This window comes from Fundulus heteroclitus, unplaced genomic scaffold (assembly GCF_011125445.2).
Source record: "Fundulus heteroclitus isolate FHET01 unplaced genomic scaffold, MU-UCD_Fhet_4.1 scaffold_59, whole genome shotgun sequence".
Classification (NCBI taxonomy): domain Eukaryota; kingdom Metazoa; phylum Chordata; class Actinopteri; order Cyprinodontiformes; family Fundulidae; genus Fundulus; species Fundulus heteroclitus.
This window is the reverse complement of record NW_023397022.1, coordinates 1,647,427-1,673,283: the sequence shown is the minus strand read 5'-3', so window position 1 is coordinate 1,673,283 and position 25,857 is coordinate 1,647,427. Positions and strand designations below refer to the sequence as shown.

Below are 25,857 nucleotides of genomic sequence, written 5' to 3'. Positions count from 1 at the left end.
CACCGAGCCCTGAGAACTAGCTCCTCCATCAACCCAGTCCTGCAGCCTGAGGCCTACTTCCATCTACTACAGTGATCCTTCTGCTGGAGCTAAGCCTGCTACAGTGGACATTCTGCTGAAGCTAAGTTGATAACTGTGCCGTTTCCACTCAGGTCTGTACTCTTCACTACTTCTCATTCCTGTTGTGGATGATGGCAAAGGTTTTTACTTTCATTCGCCTCATGGGCTCTCAGTACAAAGTGTTGTCACTGGTCCCATAGGAAGAACTCAATGTGGAAAGTGTTTTATTCAAAAGCATATGCACTATGGATTCTCTATTTCCAGGACAACCTCCGGTACAAATGGAAAATAACATAAACCTGCCTCCTGCCCTGCCTAGAGACCTGTCTAAACTGAAGATTATGTTTGCCTTGTATAACTATCTCACTAATCCATTAAATGGAGGGGCTTATACATGTCAAAAAAATTAAAGTAAATCAATTGCTAAACAAAGGCTGTCGATTGTTTTACTGTTGTCTGGAAATGTGCAACCAAATCCTGGACTTGAGCTTCAATGCTCCCAGACACCCTCTGATTTTAAGCAGCTGCCTGGTCTTAAATATGTGCATCTTAATGAATGGAGCCTACTCCCAAAGATGGACATGGTCAAAATTTGGGTGAAAACAGGTGCAGATGTTTTGATCTCAGAAATCTGGCTTACTACGTGTATTACAAATGAGGACATTCACATTATGTCTACAACACTGATGGGCTGTTAAAAAAAAGGTAGTGGTGTTGCTATTTATGTTAATTCCAGATTCAATTCTTCGATTGTTCATTCTCAGCCAATTGGTAAACAACTAAAATTTTTGGCCTTGGATGTAGAAATAGCTAAATTGCAACATATTACTGTGGCTGGGTGTTACAGCCATCCATCTGCTTCAAAAGAGGCACTCTATTCATTAAAACATCTTTTAGATCAGTTAAATTACACTAAACTGCTTTTGGCAGGAGATTTCAACTGGGACTGGTTAAATGCAACTTCTGACGAGTTTAAAAGGTTTTGTAATTCTATTCATCTCACCCAGTTAGTCAATTCTCCCACCAGGCCCAATCCCAAAAGTCCAGATAAATATACCTTGATTGACTTGATCTTAACTAATGTGCCTCATAAATTCTCTTCCTTGGGTGTCTTCTGTAATGACCTAAGTGATAATTGTGCGGTTGCTGCATGTAGAAGCACTAGGATTCCAAAATGCAAACCCTGTATTGTTTGCAGGAGGAATCTTAAAAATTTGAATGAGCTAGTCTTTCATCATGATTTGTCTATGGTGAACTGGGAATATATAAATCTAATTCCAAATGTAGAGCTAGCTTGGACTTTTTTCAGAGATATTTTCATGGATGTTATAACTAAACATGCACCTTTGAAGAAATTCAGGGTAAAGGGGCAAGAAAATCCCTGTTTTTCTCCAGATCTGGCAAATGGCATTCATGAGTGTAATAAAGCATGGGACAAGGCAAGACAAAGTAACTCTGCCGATGTTTGGTCATTTTTTAGACAGCTTTGAAATAAATGCACTTTGCTTATTAAAAAGGCCAAAGCAGAATTATTTTTGTCTGTGACCACTGAAAACCTCAATGATCCACTGAAATTCTGGAAAGTGATCAAATCTCTGTCTGTTAATAAAAAAATCACACACTCTTCCAAAATTTGTACTTAAAGACAGTTTATGATCGAATTAAAATCGTGAATTGTTTTAACCAGCATTTTTTATCGTCTGGTTCTGTATTTGATTGAAAAGGGACAATTACCAGTAATATTTGTACAGAATATCCCATGTTTGATGGAGATCCTTTTAATTTTGCTTCTTTTACTTGTCGCAAAGTACAGTACATAAAGCTTTAAGAACATTAGACCACAGAAAGCCCCCTGGACCTGACTTGATTGAGCCCTACTTCCTAAAACTTGCAGCTGATTTCATAGCAGAGCCACTGTCCATTCTTTTTAATCTTCCAATTAAAAACAAGGGGAAATCTGCTTTTGTCTTTCCTTTTTTAAAAGGAGGTGATCCATCAGTTCTTACCAATTATAGGCCAATTTCAAATGTATGCATTTTATCCAAAATTCTGGAGTCTCTTGTGATGAATTGAAAGAGTTCCTCCATTCAAATGAAATCCTTTCTACACATCAATCAGGTTTCAGAAACAACACAGCACCATCACTGCTACTATGAAGGTGGTCAATTATATAATTGTAGCACTTGATAAAGAATGGTACTGTGCTTCACTCTTTATTGATCTTTCAAAAGCTTTTGACACTGTAGACCATGCTATTTTAAAACGCAGACTTCTTTTCATTGGATTGTCAGAGCATGTGGTTGCTTGGTTTTCAAACTATTTAGAAAACAGGTCCCAGTGTATAAAATGTGAGGGGCTTTGTTCTGAATTTGTTACTGTTCACAAGGGTGTGCCACAAGGATCTGTTTTGGGGCCCCTCTTAAATATCTTGTACATTGAACAAAATTTCTCTGATGCCAATATGCATTTTTATGCTGATGATACCATTATTTATTCCTTTGTGTCATCTCTTGAACAGGCTATTAATTCCCTACAGAAAGCCTTTGTTGCTGTACAGTATTCATTTATTAATCTTAAATTATTTCTTAATGCTGACAAGACAAAGTTAATGTTTTCAAATCATAAGAAGGTGCCTCAAACCCTGCCAGTAGTGTCCACTCTGGCTTGGAATTGTAATTGATGACTCCCTCACCTTCAAACCTTTTATTGCAAAACTTGTGAAGAAATTAAAACTTAAACTGGGTTTAAACTTAGATTATGGTGATCTTTTTTATATGAATGCTACTTCATGTCTTCAAATGCTGGACTCTGTTTACCATGCTTCATTAAGGTTCATCACAAACTGTAGAGCCATGACACATAACTGTGACCTGTACTCTCAGGTGGGATGGCCTTCCCCCTCTACGAGGAGGCAGTGTCATTGGTACACTTTTATTTACAAGGCCCCTGTTGGATTAATGCCCTCTTACATTTGTACCTTACTTACACAGAAAAGCGTGGCCTCTTATGCCCCGAGAGCCAACGATCAGCTGTTGCTCACTGTTCCTTTTGCCTGCACAGAGCTAGGGAAGAAAGCCTTTAGCTACGCAGCTCCTTGTGCGCGGAATTTTTTACCAAGAAAGTGGAAGTTGACTGAGTTTTTATCCTTAAATGTTTTTAAGTTCAAAGTGAAAGAATTTGAAATAGCCTCAATTATCTGTAATTGTTTTACTTGATGTTTTTTTTATGTACCTGTCATTTAATTTAATGTATCTCTGTTCAATATGTAACTTTGCTGCCTCTTGGCCAGGACTCCCTTGAAAAAAAGGTTTTTAATCTCAGTGGGATTTTTTTTCTTGGTTAAATAAAGGTTAGATAAAATAAAATAAAACGTTCCAGAGTTCACTGTTTGGTTTTACTTGGTTTTAATAGCAAAGTGGTTTTATCTGCCTATGCTGATGAGGTTATTGTTTTTACTAGAAATCAGCAGGATGTCGACCGACTGAGGTGACAAATTAGTTTTCTGTTTTATCTGCTGCAAGGGTGAACTAGGGAAAAAGCGAAGCCCGAGCAGTGGGTGAATGATGTGAATGGCTCCTAGTTCTCCCTCAAGGGCTTTTATGGAAAAGAGATGGTTTTAAATATCTAGGTCAGTTTTTAGGAGATGAAAACACTGAAAAAAAGAACTGGGAAAATGTGAAACAAGAAATTGAAAGCAAAATAGCAAAGTGGAGATGGCTACACTCTCACATTTCTTACAGAGGAAGGGTATTGGTTTTAAATAATCTTGTTGTTTCACAGCTGTGGCAGAAACTTTCCTGTTTGGACCCACCATCTGGTTTGTTGGCCAACATACAAGTAAAAATTGTCAACTTTATTTGAAATTGGATTTATTGGGTGCCACAGTCTGTGTTATTATTATCCAGAGAAGAGGGGGACCAGAGTTTGTCCACTTGGCCAGACGAAAAGCAGCTTTTAGATTAAGGTTTGTTCAGAAATACCTGGCCAAATAGAGTGTGATTTGTGAGGGACAGAGCCAACCAGATCCAAAGGACTCCTTTCCTGGCCTGATCCTGGATTTACGGAGGAAAGTGCCCCTCTGCTCTCCAGTTTGGACTCGCAGAGAGTGGTTTTATACAACATGGACCAGAAAGCCGTTTACCAACGCTGCATGAAGGTGATAAACCAAACACACCTCCAGAACCAAGCAGTCTGTTTCCTGCCTGAAGAGCACCGCAGTGGAAGACTTTGTACAAGTCTCCATAAAAAAAACCTAACTCGTGATCTCCAATGGAGGATTTTACATGGTGCCATCGCCACAAACATGTTTTTATTAGTTATTAATCAGGGTGTTTTAAACGAGTGTCCTTTCTGCAATCTGAAAATGTATTTCATGTTTTTATGGATTGCATCAGACTAAAGACCATTTTCAGCCTTTTAACAAGTGTTTTTAGTCTTTGGCACAATTATTACGACTTCTCTATTTATTGGAGGAGTCTGCCAAAACAAAAGAAATAAGCAAAAGGCCAGACATTTAAACATTTTAATCAGTGAGGCAAAGATGGCCATTTACTTGTCCCGCAAAGACAGACTGCAGGAAGGACCTCACCTTGATATTGTGGCTCTGTGGAGGTGCGACAAGCTAGGACCAGGCTGGAGTTTCACTTCCACAGAGACACAGAGAACATGGAGGTTTTAAGCAATTGTGGGGTTTTAACAAGATTTTATGTAATGTGTCAGACAAAAGACAGTTGCAGTATAACAACTTACGTATGTAAATAGTTTAAGTTATACTAGAGTGATAACTCTAGTATAACTTAAGTATACTTTGTTTTTAATTACTTTTTTTTGTAAATTGAGTCTTGTGTAAATAAAGTTTTGTTAAAACAACACAACAGTGCAATAAATGAGATAGCCGTTGAGTCCTGCCTTGTGCGAGCCAGCTCGTTCTTCTGGATATAGGACATTGTGGCCGATACCAACACCATTATTATTAAGATTAATAAATAAAAAAGATACATTTTATATGAAAGAAAATCATAATAAGGACATTTCACAAAGAAGACTGAGGTGTGACCTTCTGAGCAAGAGCAGAGAACTTGAGGACGTTGAGTGTCTCCTCAAAACAGGAGGAGTTCTGGCTGATGTTTACCACCATGGACACACGGCCGGAACCACAGAAAAAGAACTGCAGGAAGTGGGTGAGTTTGGAATCTCTGAAGGGAACGTGATGCTGGAACCTGCATTGAAATGTCAAATTGAACTGCTGTATTAAATTGAACATCAGCTCACAGGAAAGCTGAAGAGAGAGACACAGATCATACTTTGTATTCTGGTTGAGCCTCAGGGCACTGATGCATTTCCCAAGTGTCAGCAGGGAGCCATTAATATTTCCTGCCTCCCTGAGCCTTTCCCCAGTGTTGTGGGTTCGAGAACAGCGTTCTGAGCCAGCCAGGTCGCATAGAGCCAGTCTGAACACATAATAAGTTAAACTGAGAACAATACCTTTGAAACAGAGTGAAGAGAGAAGGACTCACTCGCTGATGCCGAGGACTCTGGGTACCATGCCGTTGTCGATCCGGAGTATCCTGATGGAGAAGATGCTGTGGCTACAGAAACAACAAACGCTTCATGTCAATGTTCACATCAACCCATCATGCTGTCAACACTGAAGTAATGCTGACCTCCTGCTGGACAGCTGGTTCAGTCTGGTAGCACAAAGACTCTGGTTCCTCTTTCCAATCTTCATCACTTTGTATGCCTCCTCTGAACTATTCACCTGGAACCAGCGCAGATCTGGCATATGAAAAGCTGGGATCAATGCTAGAAACACTGACTAACCAACAGCCTAAAAAAAGATACTGTTGAGATATAAATGGCTATTCCACATCTTGTTGTCAGATGTGTCAGCAATGCACATCTAAATTAATCAACTTTGTTCCTAACTGAAAGCAAGAGCATGAAGAAAACCTGGAATATTTCACCAGCGTTGTGAGATGTGACACTCCCGAGAAAATCTAAATATTTACTTTCCAACCAACTTCCAGATCAAAACTTTCTTAAAAATTATAAAACTCTGTTTTGGCTTAAAGGAGCAATAAGCAAAATTTAATTATTTTAGACAGAATAAAATAAATTGCAATGTGAAGAACTAAAGGCATCTTTTTGGATGGAATATGGTATGACATCAAGCATCATCTCTCTATGTTGTTTTCGAGTCTCTTGTTTACAAAGTCGGGCCGGCATGTACTTGCATGTGAAGAGCTGCCACTCACGGCTTAGCCTCTCCCTTCCCATAAAATGCCACCGTCAGACCAGCAAAATGGCAGACAGGGCCCCCAGTGGACTGAAATATTTTCTTCCTAACACAATTTGAAAATTATGACACTAGGTTTGAGCTGATGCATGTATAAGATTTAACCAGAAGTATTACTGTTTTTTGGGAAAATATGTGTTTTTCTTTTATTACTTATTACCATTACAATATAGTCAAGTATTTACCGAAGGTGTCATAACAAACCAGTAAATTTAGGGATTTCTACTGCAATAACTCTTAAAAGAGTTCAAAAGGGGGAATTGTGGAATGTATTAACTTTGATTCATTTTTTAGTACACATTTATGAAGGTATAACATGCTTTTAATGTGCAATATATTTGCTTTGAGGCCTGTCTGTTTGTTAGAAGAATAGAATGTGAATATATAAGGTTAAATGGGCTGTGTACGAGCAAAACTATTAGGAGAGAGTTTCAAGGCCAGTCCTAGGCAGTGGGAAAGAACAGAAACTCCGGTTCACATGCAGCTGGAGGAAACAACGAGAAGATAGTTATTAGGGAGTAAGATAGCAATAAGATGTGTGCGTCATTCATTGTGTGACCTTGTATAATCTGTGTTCTAACTTTAATAAAACTAGCCTTAGCGGGAGAGAGAGAGAGAGTTGTTGCCTGCAGTCGGCAGGTGTATCATCTCTCCCCTTTTGCAAAGGTGAAATGGAATTCTGCGTCCATGGCTGAGTTATTATTTTAAAGTCCTGCACACAAATTAACGAACCCGGGGAAGCATGACGGCTTCAACATGAGTATTGGTATTGTGCTGATTCAGTGGACTGTTCTTTGGGTTAGATTAATGGTGGAGGACTCGGAGAAACGCTCCAGAAGCCGAAACACTGGTTAGATCAGCATTCATGAAGAACAACTTTTTTGAACCACAGTGTTTATAGACAAAACCTCACTGCTTACCCTCTCAGTCGTATTGAGTCTGCAAATCACGGTTGAAATTTTTCCTCCTCGCGCCACTGTCGGCTGGCCACACCCACTGCCAATCAGCGGTGGCTGACTGGCTAAACCTTTGACCAATCACTGAGTAGCAGTCTGCTCAAGTAATAACTCTATTCGATAACCACCGTACTACCTCTTGGTTATGTTGGAAAAATATTCAGCCAGGTAGGGGAAAAAAGCCCGCCGAAAAACCACCAAAGCGCGCAGTAAGTAGAGTACAGCCCAGTTGAGTCCATGGAAAAGTCCCATCACTTCACTTGACATGTTCCTCCAAAAGGTGATGCTGTTTTGATGTATTTATCCTTGCATATCTGCACATAGGAGGTGATGGGTGAGAAGGGGGGAGAGTCGTGGCTTGGCACACGTCTTGTTTTGGTTTACAGACAGTGCTCAACAGCCCACCAGTGGTGAAATTTTGCTTATATTGCTCCTTTAACATGTTGAGGACATTGTGTTGATTCTTCTGCTCTTTCAAGATTTTATTATGCTTTTAAACTGAATATTGTTTAGACACCACAGCGATTATTCACAAGTTAAATAGGTAATCAGAATCCTTTTGTGTTCATGAATTTTGAAACCCCTAATTTAAAAAAAAATAATAATAAATGCAGAAATCCAGCAGCCAAAAATCACAAATACCTTTGATGTAGGAGTTCCCTTTAATGTCCTGAGACAGACGCAGCACAGTCCTCTTGTGTTGTCCACCAGGAACCTGAATGTCACACACACACAAAATAACATGATACTGTTCTGATTTAATAAGGTTTTTATCTAGGACTGTATGATTTTGCCAAAATTGCAATATACTTCAACCATAATTACGATTGCGATTTCATTTTTACTTTTCCTTGCGTTAACCACAAGCAACAAAACTGGTCTGTAGATAAAGCTGATTGTTAACAAGGACCATTGAAACCAATAAACTGAACTGTTTTTATTAATCTGAATATTATTTAAGAGAATAGCTTTTAATAAAGTTGGACATCAATCCTTGTTGAACATATAGTGCAAAGTGCAACCAACAAACAAGTCTATGTATTAAAGACTTTGACCGGTACTTAATGCTGTGTTGAGATTCCTGAAAATTTCTAGTAAAAACAGTAGGATTATATAAACTCTAAAACAAGTAATAAAATTTGATTATCCACTGCTGTAACTCTCTTCCCTTCCATGTGGAGGCAAACCCACCTAAAAAATTACTGATAATGTCTATCTGCCCGCTCAGACGCTTTTTCCTCTGCTCCTTGCTTGCTTGGCTTTTACTGCCTTTAACTTTTTATGTCTTAGCCAAAACTACAGAAAGCTGGATTTATTTATTTTTTCTCATGTGGACTATTTTAGTTTTCAGCCAATCCCCACATAATACCTCTTTTCATCCCAGAGGAGTTAGAAAGACTTCTCAGAAATAAAAACACTGTTATAGATAGAACTCAATGTGAAGTGGATAATGAGAAGAACCACCCGATTCCAGTTAATCAGTGAAAGATACCTCCCTTCACCACAGAGGACTTTAACATGCTTCCACAGAAAATAGTGGTTATGGACCTAAAAATCCACCAACTGGAAGTGAATTTTGATGTAAAAGCTCTGTATTGAAATGAAACAACCCTGCCTGTGATTCCAAACTGTGACAACCAGCCCAGCAACCAAGCAATCAAACAGTTCCCTGATGAAAATTATAATTAGCCCACCGGCAGCACCTGGGCGCAAGGCCAAAAGATCAAGGAACCCCACGCCTAGGCAAAGCAAACTGGCCGATATTACACAGAAGCATCCCAAGAAAAGTGAAATGTCGGGCTTTTCTCACAAGAAATGATAGGAGTAAACCTGCTGGAAATGTTGGAATTCCGCAACAAAACAGATTTGGTCTGCTTCAATATGACACCCAACCAACAATCAAAGGCACGTCAACAATCCTTGCTCTAAGCTACAGGGCAAAGAACACCAATATTGTGCAATGGATCTGTAAGTGGGATTAAACATTTCTGTAACAAGAGTAGCACAGAGGTGTTGAACTATGGCCTGGTGTCTAATGTTACAGAGATCCATGAAAGTATGCCCAACACTGGAAAAACTCATAGTACAAGTTGAAGCCTTGAGCTGTCTGACTAAGAAAATCAGAAGTGTTTTAAAGAACATTACATTCATCTGCTAAATTTAGTTGATGACCTTAATGTCAAGGTGTTTCTCAGTGGCCCTCACGTGCCCATTCATTATAGAGCTGAGATTTTTTTCAAGAGTTCTGATGCAAATAAAATGGCTAAAAAACATGCAGACAAACTAACCTTCATAGACAACTTTAACATCTTTTGGGAGAGGAGACACTTGTTCAACAGAGATGGTTTCTCTCTAAATAGGTCAGGTGCAAAACGGCTGATTTTAAACATTTTCTATTCTGTGAACCATGCACCATCAGCTTTGTCCCAAAAGAAATGATAAACCCAGTACAGCCAGACAAGCCAAGATAAAGATGGCCAGAAAGATGACACAGAAAGAGACTACATCAGAACTACAGAAATATTCAACCCAGATCTCAACAGGACAAAAAGAGGACTTCCCTTCATCTCCCACAGAGAACCCAAAACCTCCATCCCCACAGACACCAGTCCAGACCGCACCCACCTCCCCTTTTTCTCCAGAAAGCCCAGATGGACTCTTTCTGGATTTCACAAACATGAAAGAGGCTTTAAAGTTTGGCCTACAGTTGACATCCTCGCCACATAGCTATTTTGACAACCCTAGCTCTGTGGCTAAACTACCATCTGCATATCAAGTTCATGCTTGTGCTCAGGACTTTCAGATGACCTCTCCGTGATACACACCAGGCCCTAGCAGCAACCTTATCAGACATGACAGTTTACAGCATCAGCTTGGCTCTTTTGTCAGACATAGCTGTGAAATATCTGTGATGATAGGTGGCAGAAATAAGAAAGCCATAAGGATAACAAACGGGAATAAGCAATCATACCTAATTCATAAACTGTCAGATGCAACCTCCCAATGACAATATCCACAAGTCATATAAACTGGCTTTATTAAACATTAAATCTCTGTCAGGAAAAACACTTTTAATCAATCACTTCATTACTGACAATCTTGATGTTATGTTTTTAACAGAAACATGGTTACATGAATGGGGTACCACGCACGTGACGTCACCGTCTCAAGAGCAACGCCCCTTTTGCCGCTTAGGTAGGGCACACAGGAGAGAACGCACGGAGTACCCAGCTATTACAAGCGCAACAGAACCAGCGATATGACCGACTTTGCAGCCATTAAACTTTCCCAAGACGATGTCCCAGGCACACGGTTTAATGGTCGCACTGTCGAAGAACACACCAACCTTCAGCTCAAACGATGGCTTGAGTGTCGAGGGCTTAAAAAGACTGGGAAACTGGCCGAGTTGATGAACGGTAAGCTTTGTTTTTTTTTCCTGCGCGGCGATCATGGCGGCGTCGGCCGTTTTTTTTTGTTTGCAATCACCGTCCAGGAATCGGTATATGTTTAATGTTTGTCTCATTTGAAATGTTTTTGAGTAGGCTATCCTGGTAGCAGGGTATCATGTTAGCGCCTGCTACCATGACAGCCTATATGCGATCATGGTAGCAGGCGCTTCTTTATTAACATGTCGGTCACCAAAATACTCTTACCTTGACTTGATGTCGCTGGAATTGGGTCAGGATGTTCTTCGGTTGCGCCCTTTCCTCCGACAAAATGCTGGCTACATATGTAGGCCGACCGCACCAGTGTACCCAGCGCACACATTTCTCCTTGGCACTCTTGAATTTCGGGAAAGTAATGAACAAAACATCCTTCATATGCAGCCGATCAGCGTAACTCGAGTCGCTGTTGCACGTTCCATAGCAACAATGTTTAAAAACCATGGTCTTAGATTTGGAAAAAGCAGTCGTTTTAACGGGTAAAACCTAGGCTAACGCACGTCTCTTTTAAAGCAAAACAGCGGCGGGTTTCCGGGGTTTGCCCCACTGCGTACCACGTGAAGTGACGTCACGTTTCTAAAAATAGCTCGTTCGCGGTACCCCATTTAATGAAGCAGCTATACTGATGGAGTCGACTTCTCCAAACTACAATTTTCCTTGTGAAAGCAGACAGCAAAGGAAAGATGGAGTAATGGAAACATTGTTTTGTGATTCTCTAAAGTGTAAAAAGGTGTTTCTGGGAAAATTTAACTTAAAATTTGGCTCTCAAGGTAAAGACCCGGTACAAACTGTATTTTTGAATGTTTACAGGCCTTGTAAGCAATGTTCTCCCTATTTTTTCATGTGTCTGAGCAAACACACAAACTCCCTGAGCGTTCACTCTATGAGCAACATCGCACGTGTAAACTGAGGCTACATTACGCCTCTCCAAAACTTGAGATTATAACAAGCTACATGGCTTACTAAAATATTCAAGTTACAATAATTTTTTTAGATTACTTAGTTTAGATAAAACTGATTTAGCCCGGTTACATGAAAAGGACAAAAGTATTTTTTTAAGAGCTGTATAGTATGTTTTATGTCAGACTAGGGGCCCTGCTAAGGAAGAACTGAGAGACATGTACATCTTTCAGAGTTTAAATTTTATTTCCAATAAATTATTTTCTTCAGTGAGATTTAGCACAAGCATGTGGTACTGTGCAGCTTCATTTCTGTAAGACTGCTTCAGGGCAGCTGTGGCTACTAACATAGCTCACCACCATCAGGGTGTAAATGACTGGGCGAATGAGTGACCTTACCTGATTAAACTGTATTTTCATACTTCATCATGATTTGATGCCATGTCCTTTCAGTGCCTTTCATAATCAATGCGTCCTCCCATCTTTTGTGGTGAATGAGTGGTGTGCAAAAACAGCTTATATTGTCTGTCATATAGCTCTCATTTCACTCATGCAATGACTTTTTCAGCAATTCTCAGCCACCATCCCGCTTTTTTGCAGCAACAGCATGGTTTCTTATGGTTTAATATTCTTCATATGCCTTCTTTAAGGATTTCTAATTCCACTCATGAAAAATGCACTCTTCCAGGCTTCTTATTTCCTGCAGTTGCCATGGTGAATCACAAGGAGGGCTTCTTTCATGCCCGTGCTCGCGTTCAACTCATGGATGATCGGACGCTGTGTTTAGTTACCTGACTGATATCACCTGTTCTGAAACCCGAAACACTGAGAATGACAGAGTGAGGTAGAACTACTCAGAGTAGCAGGTTTCTAATCAGCATTGATCGGCCATTCTTTCTGAATCGAGGCCCAGAACAAAGACGCACACCACAACCTGCCCAACTATAAAGACGTTCGCCCCACCCACCAATCAGTGGTGCACGCAGATCAGCACCTGGCACTCAGAGAGTGGGGTCGTGGAAAACGATCTTATCAGAGTTGCAAAATGGTACAAAATAACTGTTTATTATTATTTTGTTTATAGTTCAGCTGTTCTGTCTCTCTTCGAGGTCGGTCTTGTCTTTATCTCCTCTCCAGCTTTCTCTCCCCCTCCCCCTTCTCCTGCTTCTGCTGCTATGTCTTGTCTTTCTGAGCACTGTCTTCATATCAACCAAACTCTGAAAAACATGGATCTGGTAAGCTGGTCTCTCAATGCTATTGATACATTTTTTCAACAGGTAGGCAACAAAAGCCTAACAATTTGGAAAATTGGATTTCACCATTTAGAGCCAGCAAAAGACTTAAAGCTGACAGGAAAGTAGTGCAGCTTGTCCTCATAACAAATAACATATTTGGTCTATGCCCTCCCCATCTAATCACTCCTGGTTTTGTTATGAGGAACGAGCTCAGAACTCTACCCTGCTACCCACTCCCCCACTGACATCTGCGGATGGTTTCTGAACTGTTGGCCGGCTGATAACATCAAGGACAATGGCCTCTGGAGAGTATTCACGGAAATATAAACACTTCACCCAAACAGACACACATAACTGATGCTCACAAAAACAGATGAACTTACACGCGACTGGTCCCAAATGTTTACCTTCTGCTATATGTGTTTCGTCTTATTTGTGTTTTTTGTGCAAGAGGTTTTTGATACCTCAAACTGTATCCTGTTATAGGATAAAGTATGAGTTATATTTTTTTCCCTGCCACCTTCCTTTTTTTGTGGCCTCTATTTTTCCACAGAGTAATGGCAGCACCCTGTGGGCACCGTGTAAGGTGGTTGTCCTTGGCAGCAAGGCCTCAGTAAATCGTCTCCCCCTGTAAATGTTTGTGATGTTTGCTATGTTATGGCGGTTGTACTGAAACAGCAATTTCCCTCTGGGATTATTAAAGTATATCTGATTCTGAGCTTGGATTTTATTTACTGCGCAGCATAGATTTGCTGTGCGCGCCAAATCCAGATGCAGTGCACGATTTTGCACGCGCGCAGCTTAGAGGGAACACTGCTCCTAGGTCCAAATCAAACTTTTTTTAATGATCTTACTGAACTCTTGTCTGTCAAGTTTTGATTAAGACTGTTTTATTGTGGGAGACTTCAACTTTCACGTCAACAACCCTGAAGACACAGGTGGACACTCTTACAAACTTTGGTTTAACTCAATAAGTTAAACAGTCAACATACAAACAGGAACATTTTAGAATTGACCACTAAGGGTCTAAACTAGGGGTGCTCATTACATCAATCGCGACCTACTGGTTGATCGCAAAGAGGGTGTGGGTAGATCACATGACATCAAAAAGTAGGGGATGAATGATATATAATCTATTTGCACTATGACATTTGTCCTGATTGACATACAGGTAGGGCTGCAACAACGAATCAATAAAATCCATAAAAAAATTAACAATTCAAAGTGTTGGCAACGAATTCCGTTATCGATTTGTTGTGTCGCGCGATTAATACGTCACTCGCCATGTCACGCAGCCGTTTACCTCACATACAGGCGGTTGTCAATGCTAGCTGACTGACTGGGGAAGTAACCCAGCGGTGTAAACGAAGCGAGGCAGAGTGGAGGTGGCATTTTAAAGTACTGCATTTTTTGTAGTAAATGTTACAAATAACACAGAGAGTACGGCTCAAACCATGATCTCAAAGGATAGGGATCACGTTGCGTGTCACAAAACCAAAAAATAAGTAACGTGAAAGATTTGTCCCAAGAGCGCCTAGAAATTCTGTCCATTAAAGTTCTGAACAGAATCGGTGACAAAGGGCAACCTTGGCGGAGTCCACCTGGAAACGAGTCCGACTTACTGCCGGCAATGCGGACCAAGCTCTGACACCACCCCCACTATAACTCACCGAACTCTCAATTTTAAGGGAGACCTGGAGAAACACTAGTTTGAAAAGAAATTAATTTGGTCTCAAAGCCAAACACTACCGCTGCAGGGTGGGAGTTTTTTTGTGTGTTATTATGCCATTATCATATTAGCTGAAAAATAATATGATTTATTGTATATAGAAAAAAATTATCGTCTAGCAAAATTTGTTATTGTGACAGACCTACTCTCACTCCCTCCCTGCACAGTGCTACCAGCCTTCAAGCTCAAGTTTGCTGATGTGCTACAGCTGTGTGTCAAAGGGGAGGGACCTGGAAGGTTCCTGCTCAAAATTTAAGGATAAATCCAGTTTTCTCAAAACCCTCTACCTGTTCCAGCAGGTCGTGGATATTCTCGTTGTAAATCTCACAGAACGAAACCCAAATGGAGAAGCGAACATTTGAAGGAAGGTCCAGACAGAACCCATCTGCCTCAGATACACTGTTCATGCTTCCATTGCTGCTGATGGAAGACCCTGGACAAAAAAAAACACAAAAAAAAAAACCACAACATACGGGTTAAGCTCTTTGGGCTCAGGAAAAGATACAAGTTTTGCCTCAAACACCTTCACACACAGACTTAACAGATACATTTTAAAAACACAGGAAAATATATTGAAATTGTTTTGGATTTCATAGCATAATCCCAAAACGGGAATTTTTCAGGGCTCACTCTCACTGATCAGATAACAAACAGGTAATAAAAACACTAACCTTCAAGTGAAGCTGATTTTCCAGCCATCAGACTCTTGTCGCTCTGCAGACAAAAATGAAACATATGCACACCTTAGACCAGGGGTCTTCAAATCTAGTCCTCGAAGTCCGGTCCACTGATTACTAGGAGCGCATTTGTGTTTTTTGTTTTGTTTGTTTTTTTTGTTTCTTGTCTCAACCAATCACAGCTCTTAGAAAACAGTGTCACACCTTGCAACAGGGTCAGCCAAACTTCCTCAAAAAGATAAAAATTTCTCCTATCTTGTTACTCAGAATTGCTCTCTCAACAGCTAGTTGAATCACTTTTAAGCTAAAACTCCATGGCAGAATTTTTAGCCTAAGAAAGGAGCTCTCTGAGAATCTTATGGGCCCAGGTCATTAGCAGGACTAGAGAACTTGACTGCACACTGAGGGGGTAATTCAATCATTTGATTCAGGTGTGTAGGACCAGGGAACCAGCTAAACAAATATAGGACCCCAGTCTTAGAGCATACCTCAAGGTAAGTCTGTGTGATAATGTCTAGTGACGGAGAGAATAAGCTTCTTGAAGTGCCTCAGCACTTCAAGAGGCTTCACACTCTTGAAGTGCCTAGCATTTTTTCAAGGCTAGGGTGGAAAATTACATACAGGTAAAGCTTCAACAACCCTACCTGTTATTCGGTCCAAAAGGCACACCGGATTATAAGATGCACTGTGATTTAAAGTGTCTATATTCACACATAAGAGCCACCAGATTATGAGGCGCATTAAATATTCTTCCCAAGTGGGTATCATCAGTACGCCCCTCCATGTACACAGCTACCTCCTGAGAGGGATAGCTATCATCTCTGTCGGGAGGACAGAGTAGCTGGACTACACTTCCCTGTTTCTAAGGCCAAAGTAAAGGTAACTTTTATATTGAATTAACTTACTAGGTTAATTGTTGCTAGCACCTACTTGGAGCAGCTCAATGTATCAAGCTTGGTGTCACAGTTTGATGTAAAAAACTTCTTACCACCAAACAGTTTATAGTGTGGCACCGCATACACAGTTATAAAAATTGAGCTCTGCACGTACCTGTATGCGTGGAGTGAACTACACCCTAGTATGTGGGGGGGCTTTACATGAATGCACTTCCAGTTTAGACATTACAGTCAGGCAGTCTGCTCAGGGGACCGAGGTAGTGACACGGTGTACAGAAATGCTCCCAATATATCCACTGAGTGGAGCGGCTTCATTGCTAACCAAAGTCGTACTTACATATTTTAACAGATTTTTGAGCGCATTGTACCACATAAAATTAGTCAGTAAGCACAACGGTAATTATATATATATATATATATATATATACACACACACACACACTCACCGGCCACTTTATTAGGTACCCCATGCTAGTAACAGGTTGGACCCCCTTTTGCCTTCAGAACTGCCTCAATTCTTCGTGGCATAGATTCAACAAGGTGTTGGAAGCATTCCTCAGGGAGTTTGGTCCATATTGACATGATGGCATCACACAGTTGCCGCAGATTTTTTCGGCTGCACATCCATGATGCGAATCTCCCGTTCCACCACATCCCAAAGATGCTCTATTGGATTGAGATCTGGTGACTGTGGAGGCCATTTGAGTACAGCGAACTCATTGTCATGTTCAAGAAACCAGTCTGAGATGATTCCAGCTTTATGACATGGCGCATTATCCTGCTGAAAGTAGCCATCAGAAGTTGGGTACATTGTGGTCATAAAGGGATGGACATGGTCAGCAACAATACTCAGGTAGGCTGTGGCGTTGCAACGATGCTCAATTGGTACCAAGGGGCCCAAAGAGTGCCAAGAAAATATTCACCACACCATGACACCACCACCACCACCAGCCTGAACCGTTGATACAAGGCAGGATGGATCAATGCTTTCATGTTGTAGACGCCAAATTCTGACCCTACCATCCGACTGTCGCAGCAGAAATCGAGACTCATCAGACCAGGCAACGTTTTTCCAATCTTCTATTGTCCAATTTCGATGAGCTTGTGCAAATTGTAGCCTCAGTTTCCTGTTCTTAGCTGAAAGGAGTGGCACCCGATGTGGTCTTCTGCTGCTGTAGCCCATCTGCCTCAAAGTTCGACGTACTATGCGTTCAGAGATGCTCTTCTGCCCATCTTGGTTGTAACGGGTGGTTATTTGAGTCACTGTTGCCCTTCTATCAGCTCGAACCAGTCTGGCCATTCTCCTCTGACCTCTGGCATCAACAAGGCATTTCCGCCCACAGAACTGCCGCTCACTGGATGTTTTTTCTTTTTCGGACCATTCTCTGTAAACCCTAGAGATGGTTGTGCGTGAAAATCCCAGTAGATTAGCAGTTTCTGAAATACTCAGACCAGCCCTTCTGGCACCAACAATCATGCCACGTTCAAAGTCACTCAAATCACCTTTCTTCCCCATACTGATGCTCGGTTTGAACTGCAGGAGATTCTCTTGACCATGTCTACATGCCTAAATGCACCGAGTTGCCGCCATGTGATTGGCTGCTTAGAAATTAAGTGTTAACGAGCAGTTGGACAGGTGTACCTAATAAAGTGGCCGGTGAGTGTGAGTGTATGTATATATATATATATATATATATATATATATATATTAAATCTGGGACATTAACGCGTTAATTTCGATTAATTAATCACACAAATATTAACGCGTTAAAAAAATTAACGCATTTTAATCGCACACCACAGTCTACTGGAAGTCGTTTGGGATTTCACCCAAGTAATTATTTCACCTGTGGGGGCAGCATTAGAACTATGGCCAGAATACCGTCGGACGGAAACTGAAGAAGAAGAACAGAGAAGAAAGTTGCTTTTAGTTAGAAGGAGAGACAACCATGGAAGAATTAGACGAAGCAGATGAAATCATTTTAGTTGGTCCTTTGCAGGGGAAATTTTGTTTTAAAATACAGGAGGGAAGAGTCGATAAGAGCGCGGTCATATGTAAATTATGCAACAAGGAATTCGCCTATCACCGCAGCGTATCAAGCCTCAAATATCAGCTGAACGCAAAGCATGTAGCAGCTAGCTTGGCAGATACTAGCGTGGAAGCTAGCCCAACTGGGAGGAAGACGAAACAACCCACACTACACCAGCTGACTGGCTTCAAGGGCAGGGTAAGCAAGACCAAGGCTGAGAAAATGACCAACGCGCTGGCTTACTGGGCGGCTCTCGACTGCAGACCCATTGCTGTGGTAGAAGATAAGGGGCTGGAAAAGATTCTTCAGATTGCCCTGTCTGACCCCACGTATGAGCTGCCATGTAGAAAAACGGTGACAAAGAGGGTCCAGCAGCTCTACGACAGTGAAAAGGGGGAGAAGGAGAATTTGTTGAAGAAAGCCGAATGCGTCGCTATTACTGGAGATCACTGGACCTCAGTCAGCAACGCAAATTACCTCGGCGTGACCGCACACTTTATTGACAACAAGTGGCGCCTTCACTCGTTTGCCTTAACCATCAAGAAGATAACCACGAGGCACTTTGCTGAAAACGTGGCAGAAGATTTTGAGTCTGTGACGGAGGCCTGGGAAATCACACAGAAAGTCACCACAATCGGAACAGATAGTGCCCGTACCATGATCGCTGCAATGAGACAGCTCACATTTCAGCACATCCCATGTGTTGCTCACATGTTACAGAGGACAATCACAGTTTGTCTTAGTGACAGCGGGTTCACAGCCACACTGGCGAGATGTCGTAAGATAGTTGGGCATTTTAAACACAGCCCCTCAAACACAGAGGAACTGCACAACGAACAAACACAACTGGGCCAAGACAACGAGCCACTGATACAGGACGTTCCCACTAGGTGGAATTCCACCCTGTTGATGGTCTCTCGTCTGCTGAAAAACCAAGATGCTGTTAAGGCTACGCTCGCCAAACAGAAGCACAAGCTCACCATGTTGAATGCAGCAGAATGGGACAGACTGCAGAGGCTTGAAACCCTACTTTCCCCATGCAGGTAAATACTCATCAACGTTCATTAATGGGATTAAAAACGTTATGACTTGACTATGAGAGTCCTGTATAATTTAAATTGCCTTTCCAAAATGTATTGTACTGAATAATATTAATATCACTATGACTATAGTATAAAGTTTTTAATCCAATATTAAATGGCAAAATAATGTGTCACTGTAATCAACGTTTTGGCACCTAGGAACGTTGCATAAATTAAAAATGCTGTATGTAAACAGAGTTTGCAGAAATTAATCCATGCTTTATTTACCTGTAGAGTTGACAATTGCAATACCATTCTTTCTTGTCTTTCTCTGCTCTTTAGCACATTGAATCACAGTAGTGTAAAATGTGCTATATAAATGATATTGATTGAGTGATTAACTATCCTCTGCAGAGACGTGACAGAGCTCCTTGGGGGTGAGAATTATGTGTCATGCTCAGTTGTGTTGCCTGCTCTCCGCCACCTGACCCGCACCATGAAGGCCTCAGATGATGACCCAGCCTATGTGGTGAAGTTCAAGGCTGCTTTTGAAAAGGACCTGTCTCAGCGTGAGGATGCCCTAAATTACAGATTTCTACAAGTGGCTACAGCACTCGACCCTCGCTTTAAGGTGTGTAATGGTCTTCTTTATTTTTCTCTTTTATTGCTTATGACTCTTATTTCCTCGGCCCCCTCCCCTCCCCTCTCTTATGGAATAACAACATCAACATGACTTGTATAGCACATTATCATACATAATTGTCATTCAATGTGCTAAAGAGTAAAAAAAATGAAAACAGAAAAAAATAATCCATGTTGTTTTATGGATTGAAGATAATTAACCAACTATTACCAAAGGCAAATGAGAATAATGCTATTTTTAATTTCTTTTTAAAACAAGATGCTGTTGGGGCAGTTCTAATTTGGACAGTTTAGACTTGACCATAGGCACAACCAGTAGAGGAGATTCTGGATGATGGAAACCATGTATACTAATGAATTTCATCCAGCTTGTACTCTGTAAATCTCTGATTAATGTGACCACAAACCTGATTCTGATTCTTTTTCTGATCTTTAGGACCTAAAGTGTCTACCAAGAGGAGAGCGAGGAGAGGTGTGGACCAGCATTGAGGCACTGGTGCAACAACAACCAGGCAGAGCCACTCCGGAACGCACAGAGGAGCCAGCAAGGAAGAGGAGCCTCCTGCTGTATAATTCTGACTCTGACTCAGAGGATGAAGATGGGCCCAAAGGAGCCTTGGCCCGCTACAAGGCAGAGCCTACCATCAGTGAGAGAGACTGCCCACTGCAGTGGTGGTCCACTCATGAGAGAGCCCATCCACAGCTCTCTGTCCTGGCCCGCAAGTATCTAGGCAGCCCTGCCACTTCGGTACCCTGCGAAAGATTATTCTCCCTGGCAGGTAATATAGTTCAAAAGAAGAGGGCAGCCCTGAGCTCCGAAAATGTGAACAGGCTAGTATGTCTCAGCAACTGGCTGAAAGAGAGGAAGTAATCAGTTAAATGTGTATCCTGAGGCCAGTTGGCCAGTTGTGTTTCAAATGGGAAAAATTGGAGGTCAATCACTGTCACTTTATGTTGAACTGAACTGTCTGAATGGCCAATGTTATAAAGAGTTGGACTGAATTTCATTGAATTTCTGACCTTTTTTTTGTAAACAGTTGAACTGTTGATAAATCCACGAATTGTGTTAAAGCCTCAGAGGCTTTTTGTTCTGAATGTACTTGAGAGTATTGCATTTTTGCGTTTAAAAAGCAGTATTAAGCTCTACCTATACCTATAGAGCTACCTGAATTTCTGAGTTTAGCGTTCCTAAATATGTTGAACTTTAAAATTTGCACTGGCCTGTTGATATTTCTTTAAAAAATAAACAAACAATATTTTGTTTATTAAGCTTATGTGTTGTCATTCAAAATCCATGTGGAAAAAGTTACTTCCTGCTGTTTCCAAGTATGCGATTAAAATGCGATTAATTTGATTAATTAATTTCACAGCCATGCGATTAATCGCGATTAAAAATTTTAATCGCGTCCCACTCCTAATATATATATATATATATATATATATATATATATATATATATATATATATATATATATATATATAAATAAATGTGCACCGGATTATAACGGGCACCATCAATTTATGAGAAAATTTTAAGATTTTAAGTGCACCTTACGGTCCGAAAAAGTATGTTACGTTGTAAACATGGTATATCAATCTGAAAAGCCACCAGTAGAGTCCAATTTCAAAGGTGGGACTAACAGGGTCAAAGGAAACAGGGCAGAACTAATCAGAGAACTACGGACAAACTCCAAGCAACACGCTTTGTTTCAGCTCTTAGAGCAGCCAGTTGTTGAGTTTCTAAAGATATATCCAGCTCATTCAGGACATAATCAAGAACATTGCTCCTTTGCAGCCGCCATCTTGACTGTTATAACAGAAAAGGGCTACCGCATTAGGGGTAAAGAGTCACACACAGGGTGTCTACAAGTATAAACAAGTTAAATTTAATACTTTTTAAGACCTTTTAATACCACTTCTAAATTAAATTTAAGACCAAACGTACGATGGAAATACAAATCAAAATGACGGTTGAGTTTAAGAACATCAGCTAAATGTGTGTAATGCGAAAAGACAACAAACATGTCATTACAGTCCTATATTTATTACAATATTTTCAGAACATTTAGGTCCCATGAACAAATGCTTATAAAATGAGGTAAATATATAAAATACTGTTCCTTCAGAACAAAAATAAACAAATAAATTACAATTTCAGCTGCTTTCAAAGTGCAGACATTTACATAACACAACTTGTGTGACAACTTTTGAATCAATCAAAATTAAAAGATAAAATAATAATAATATTAGACAACTTGGCACTTGGGAAAGCCTTCCCTAAAGAGTGTACCATTTATAACAATGTGCATGTGCACAAATGAACATATGAACACTTGAAACAGAGAGGCGGGAAGGTAAAGAGGAGGGAGACAATGCCTGATTTGACATTATGGCATATGCCTGAGTTCTGCTGATTTATCTTCCAGCTCTTTCTCAACCTCTTTGAGTTCTGTGAGTTTGACTTGGTGATTAGCTGGGCCATGCATGTGCCTGATTTACCCTCAGCTTGCTCTGCTAGTTTGTCTGCATCTTTTTCTAGGCTGTTTGCTACCTCAATCAGTATTGTCTTCTTTTTGAGCTGTTCAATGTGGTCTTCTGCACCTTTTCTCTTTTCTCTTTGAGCATTGCTCGCATGCTTTCTCTTTTCCTGGTCCAGATGTAGCCGATATTGAGACCTAGCTGACGCTGCAGCTGCCAAAAGCTCCTTAGTCAGAGGTACTTTGAGAACCCCCCCACAGACAGAAACGTAGTCACATATCATCCTCTGAGCAACCACTGTGTCCTCCTTCATGTTATCAGCCTCTACCTCCTTATTTACAGAAAAGCCCCTCTCAACTGTTGCTTGGCTATGGGAAAGAAGCAGAAGTTTCCTGCAGAAAGTCCAGAGTTCAGGGTAGGATTGATGGAGGTGTCCATGCAAGAAAACGTCCAGTCTTGTACGCATGGGTTGGAAAGAGGAGAATGATTCATCTTTCGCCTCCAGAGACAAGAAATTTCCAAATTGTTGGACAATCACATCACCTGTTGCAAAACAGATTAAAACAAAATAATAATTAAAAGAAAAATCAATCAATGTAATGAAAAAGTTTAGACAGACAGACAAACCACAAAAAAAAAAAAAAAAAAAAAAATAATCACATTAAGTAAGTGTGACAATGTACATTCTGACAGACTTCTAAATCTTAAGTTTCAGCAGAGACGCCTCCTGACAGCTGGTGATCATGCAGAAACCTCTGAACAACTCCTTTCATTCTTTCAGAGCACAAGTCGGGGTCTGAGAACATGTTCGTTGGGTCCAAACATGCCATTTGCCTCACAATAGTGTACTTTAGTGGGCTCTTGTCTTGCATTTTCTTGACAATATTGGTCAAACAGTCCATGCAGTCCTTTCTAAATGCCAACACACTGAGCTCACCTACACTGCTCTTGGGGCTAGTCTGGAGTTCCTAGCAGGAAGAGGGGAAGAGGGCCTGTGAAACTGGCTAAAAGTTTATGCAAAAATAAAGTTTTGATTTCCTGTACCTAAACCATTGTTTGATATTTGACACCTTTGCCTTTACCTTTAGGACTTCTTCTGCTCCTAATCCAACGTCCACGTCCTTTAGGCGAGCCCTTGCTTCCTTGGCAGTTGTGTCCAGTTTGACCATTTGCAGTGCTGTGATGTCATTAAGGATCTCTGCTTTGATGAACCTCTTCAGTAGGCTCTGAGAACATATACAGTACAACATAAATAACAATACATAATAATAAAAATAATAAGTTCATACACTTTCTCCATGGAATGTTATACATTACCTTCATGAGAACAGTCATATCTTTACTGATGAATGGCATCACAGGCTCATCTGTTTGATATTTAGTCAAAAAGGTAGTGAAGGTCCTAGAGACAGCCATGAAGAAGTGCAACTTGGCCATTATGAGAGGGTCATTCCGTGCCTCTGCCAGAGTGTCATAGGATGATGTTCTGGGGTTTGGAAGTATTTTCTGCTTCACTGCATCCACATACATCACCATCATTGGCCATATGGTAATAGCCCTGTCGACGACAGGTAGGTTTTCTATCCAGCGATGCCCACAGAACGGTAGGGGAAACACAGATGTCTTGGTCAAAGTGCAGAAATCTTCTCTTCTAGCAGGGGTATTATGAAAGAGTGTATGCAATGCCCTGAGCACTTTCTCCAGCTGCCAGACACAGAAGCCACTTTTAAAGGCATTGTGGAGTGTGTGAAGCCCACAACTCCCCACCACAATCAGCTGGGCACTTCCAATATCTCTGCATGCTCCTTTTGGAGCATTGAAAAAAACTTCCAATTGACATTTGGTCCATCCATTGAGATAGAAACCAAATGTCTCAGGTCAAGCTGCTGCACACACGCCTGGAAATTAAAAAAAGACATTACAGATATTAGCCATACAACAATCAACACGTCTCATTTCTGACACCATTACTTAAGATTAATGTCAGACTGGATAAGATAAAAAAGAATGAATACTATTTCACAAAGTAAGCAATGTCAGCTACCCCTATAGTCATAGTGTAGGCTATATATTATTTAAACATATTGGCAGGTAAACACCAGAGTCTACTACCTTTCTAAAACTCAAGCTGCCTGTTTGTAATTTCTTTTAATTCATTTTATTTCAATTTGTCTAATTAATGTATAGTGGCATATCCATAGTTGTTAATAACTTCACAAATCAGTAAACTATATAATAATATACAAAAGGTATACAAATATATGGCATACTTACTTTGAAATGCTGAAGTAGGTCCTCGGCAGTTGCATGGCCCATGAACTGTGATCCATAGAATCTAGACTGGACGTGGTCATTTAACCAATAACGCACATGCAAGTCCAGTTGCTTGGTTTTGGTTGTCTGGTTCAGTGTCTCGTCGAACATAAGCACAAACGCACCGCATTTTTGGACTTCGGTGATGAGCTCTTTTTTTATATATGGCGCCAATCCAAATTTAGCTACGTATCTGGTTTTGTCTTTTCCACAGGTAAATGACTGTACAAGCCCCGAATCTGGAAACATTGCTTTGAACACTTCCTCAATCCCGTCATTAGACCTGCATGAATGGTGGCTTGTCACGGTCCTCAGCACCCAAATCACCTCTGCTCGGAGTGTTGGCGTAGAGCCACAGATTGCTCGGAGGTCAGATGGAACGCTTGTTGCAGTCTGTGGATTTCCTATTGTAACATTCAGCGTTGTACTGTTAACATCGTGGCTTGCGGTGGAAACGGTGGAGCAGAAACTAGCAATTGCAGGCTGCTGGCGTGCTTTTACATAGTCTTTATGTTTTTTACTCTGTACGTGAGATTCAACTGCTCTGATCCCCATTGTCCCAAGTTTGAAATTCTTCCGACATACAATGCAGCTAGCTTCATAAGCGCTGCCAGGCACCGACCATAACCAAGAATATTCATTCTTTTCTAGCCATTTGTGATTGAACTTGCATTTCCCCATGTTTAAGTAGTCGAGTGGCTATCGGTGCTGTATTACGCCTACCTGTAGATGCTTTAGCCTACGCCATCAAGAGCTGCGCGATATGAGCTGCGCAGTAGGCTACGCTCTGACGACGTCATCGGGAGGCGCAAGGACCATGGTGAATTTCTTCGTAAAATTGTCCGTTTACAAACCGCAATCTCGCTCTCGAATAAAACCTACACCCCACTATAATTACTTTAGTAAGTTGTCCAGACCAATTACAATATTTTGCGCAATTGAGCAAACGTTAAACCAACCATGTATAGTGACGTCATCAGAAGGCGCAGGACCCGAGTCGATCCGGTACCTACACCGGAAAAAAATATTCGACCTAGCAGAACAGATTGCCCGCATTTTCACGGTGACATGACACACAAATATTTAAGACCCATGCAAAATTAATTTAAGACAATTTAATACTTTTCAAGGCCTTATTTTGAGGAAAATTGATTTACGACTTTTTAAGACTTTTTAAGGACC

The 25,857-nt window shown here is 40.8% G+C and overlaps 2 protein-coding genes and 1 long non-coding RNA gene across 4 annotated transcripts in view; 1 reads left to right on the top strand and 2 right to left on the bottom strand.

Moving 5' to 3' along the window:
- The window catches only part of LOC105922856 (kinesin-like protein KIF20A), a 97,569-nt gene that overhangs the window by 68,505 nt on the left and 3,207 nt on the right, over positions 1 to 25,857 (bottom strand). For both annotated transcript variants that reach the window (XM_036133181.1, XM_036133182.1), the window contains exons 7-13: positions 15,289 to 15,331; positions 14,905 to 15,050; positions 7,954 to 8,026; positions 5,724 to 5,835; positions 5,577 to 5,648; positions 5,364 to 5,510; positions 5,117 to 5,279 (exon numbers count right to left, since the gene is read on the bottom strand). In XM_036133181.1, coding sequence (XP_035989074.1) covers positions 5,117 to 5,279; positions 5,364 to 5,510; positions 5,577 to 5,648; positions 5,724 to 5,835; positions 7,954 to 8,026; positions 14,905 to 15,050; positions 15,289 to 15,331 — 756 coding nt within the window. The remainder of the gene's footprint in view (positions 1 to 5,116; positions 5,280 to 5,363; positions 5,511 to 5,576; positions 5,649 to 5,723; positions 5,836 to 7,953; positions 8,027 to 14,904; positions 15,051 to 15,288; positions 15,332 to 25,857) is intronic.
- Positions 19,638 to 21,159, top strand: LOC118561253 (zinc finger BED domain-containing protein 4-like). Its single transcript, XM_036133191.1, has 2 exons — positions 19,638 to 19,873; positions 20,321 to 21,159. Exons 1-2 carry the CDS (start codon positions 19,739 to 19,741, stop codon positions 20,753 to 20,755), a joined length of 570 nt encoding a protein of 189 aa, XP_035989084.1. The 5' UTR covers positions 19,638 to 19,738; the 3' UTR covers positions 20,756 to 21,159.
- LOC118561255 lies at positions 22,487 to 25,534 on the bottom strand. Its single transcript, XR_004929888.1, has 3 exons — positions 23,680 to 25,534; positions 23,445 to 23,588; positions 22,487 to 22,905 (listed from the first exon to the last, which is right to left on the bottom strand). It is a non-coding gene; the product is annotated as an uncharacterized LOC118561255 (long non-coding RNA).

What these genes read in the sequence shown, in the direction of transcription:
- LOC118561253 (XM_036133191.1), top strand. Translation starts at nt 19,739, where the DNA reads ATGAAGGCCTCAGATGATGACCCAGCCTATGTGGTGAAGTTCAAGGCT. An exon ending in CACTCGACCCTCGCTTTAAG is followed by an intron (nt 19,874 to 20,320) that starts GTGTGTAATGGT and finishes TCTGATCTTTAG; the next exon opens with GACCTAAAGTGTCTACCAAG.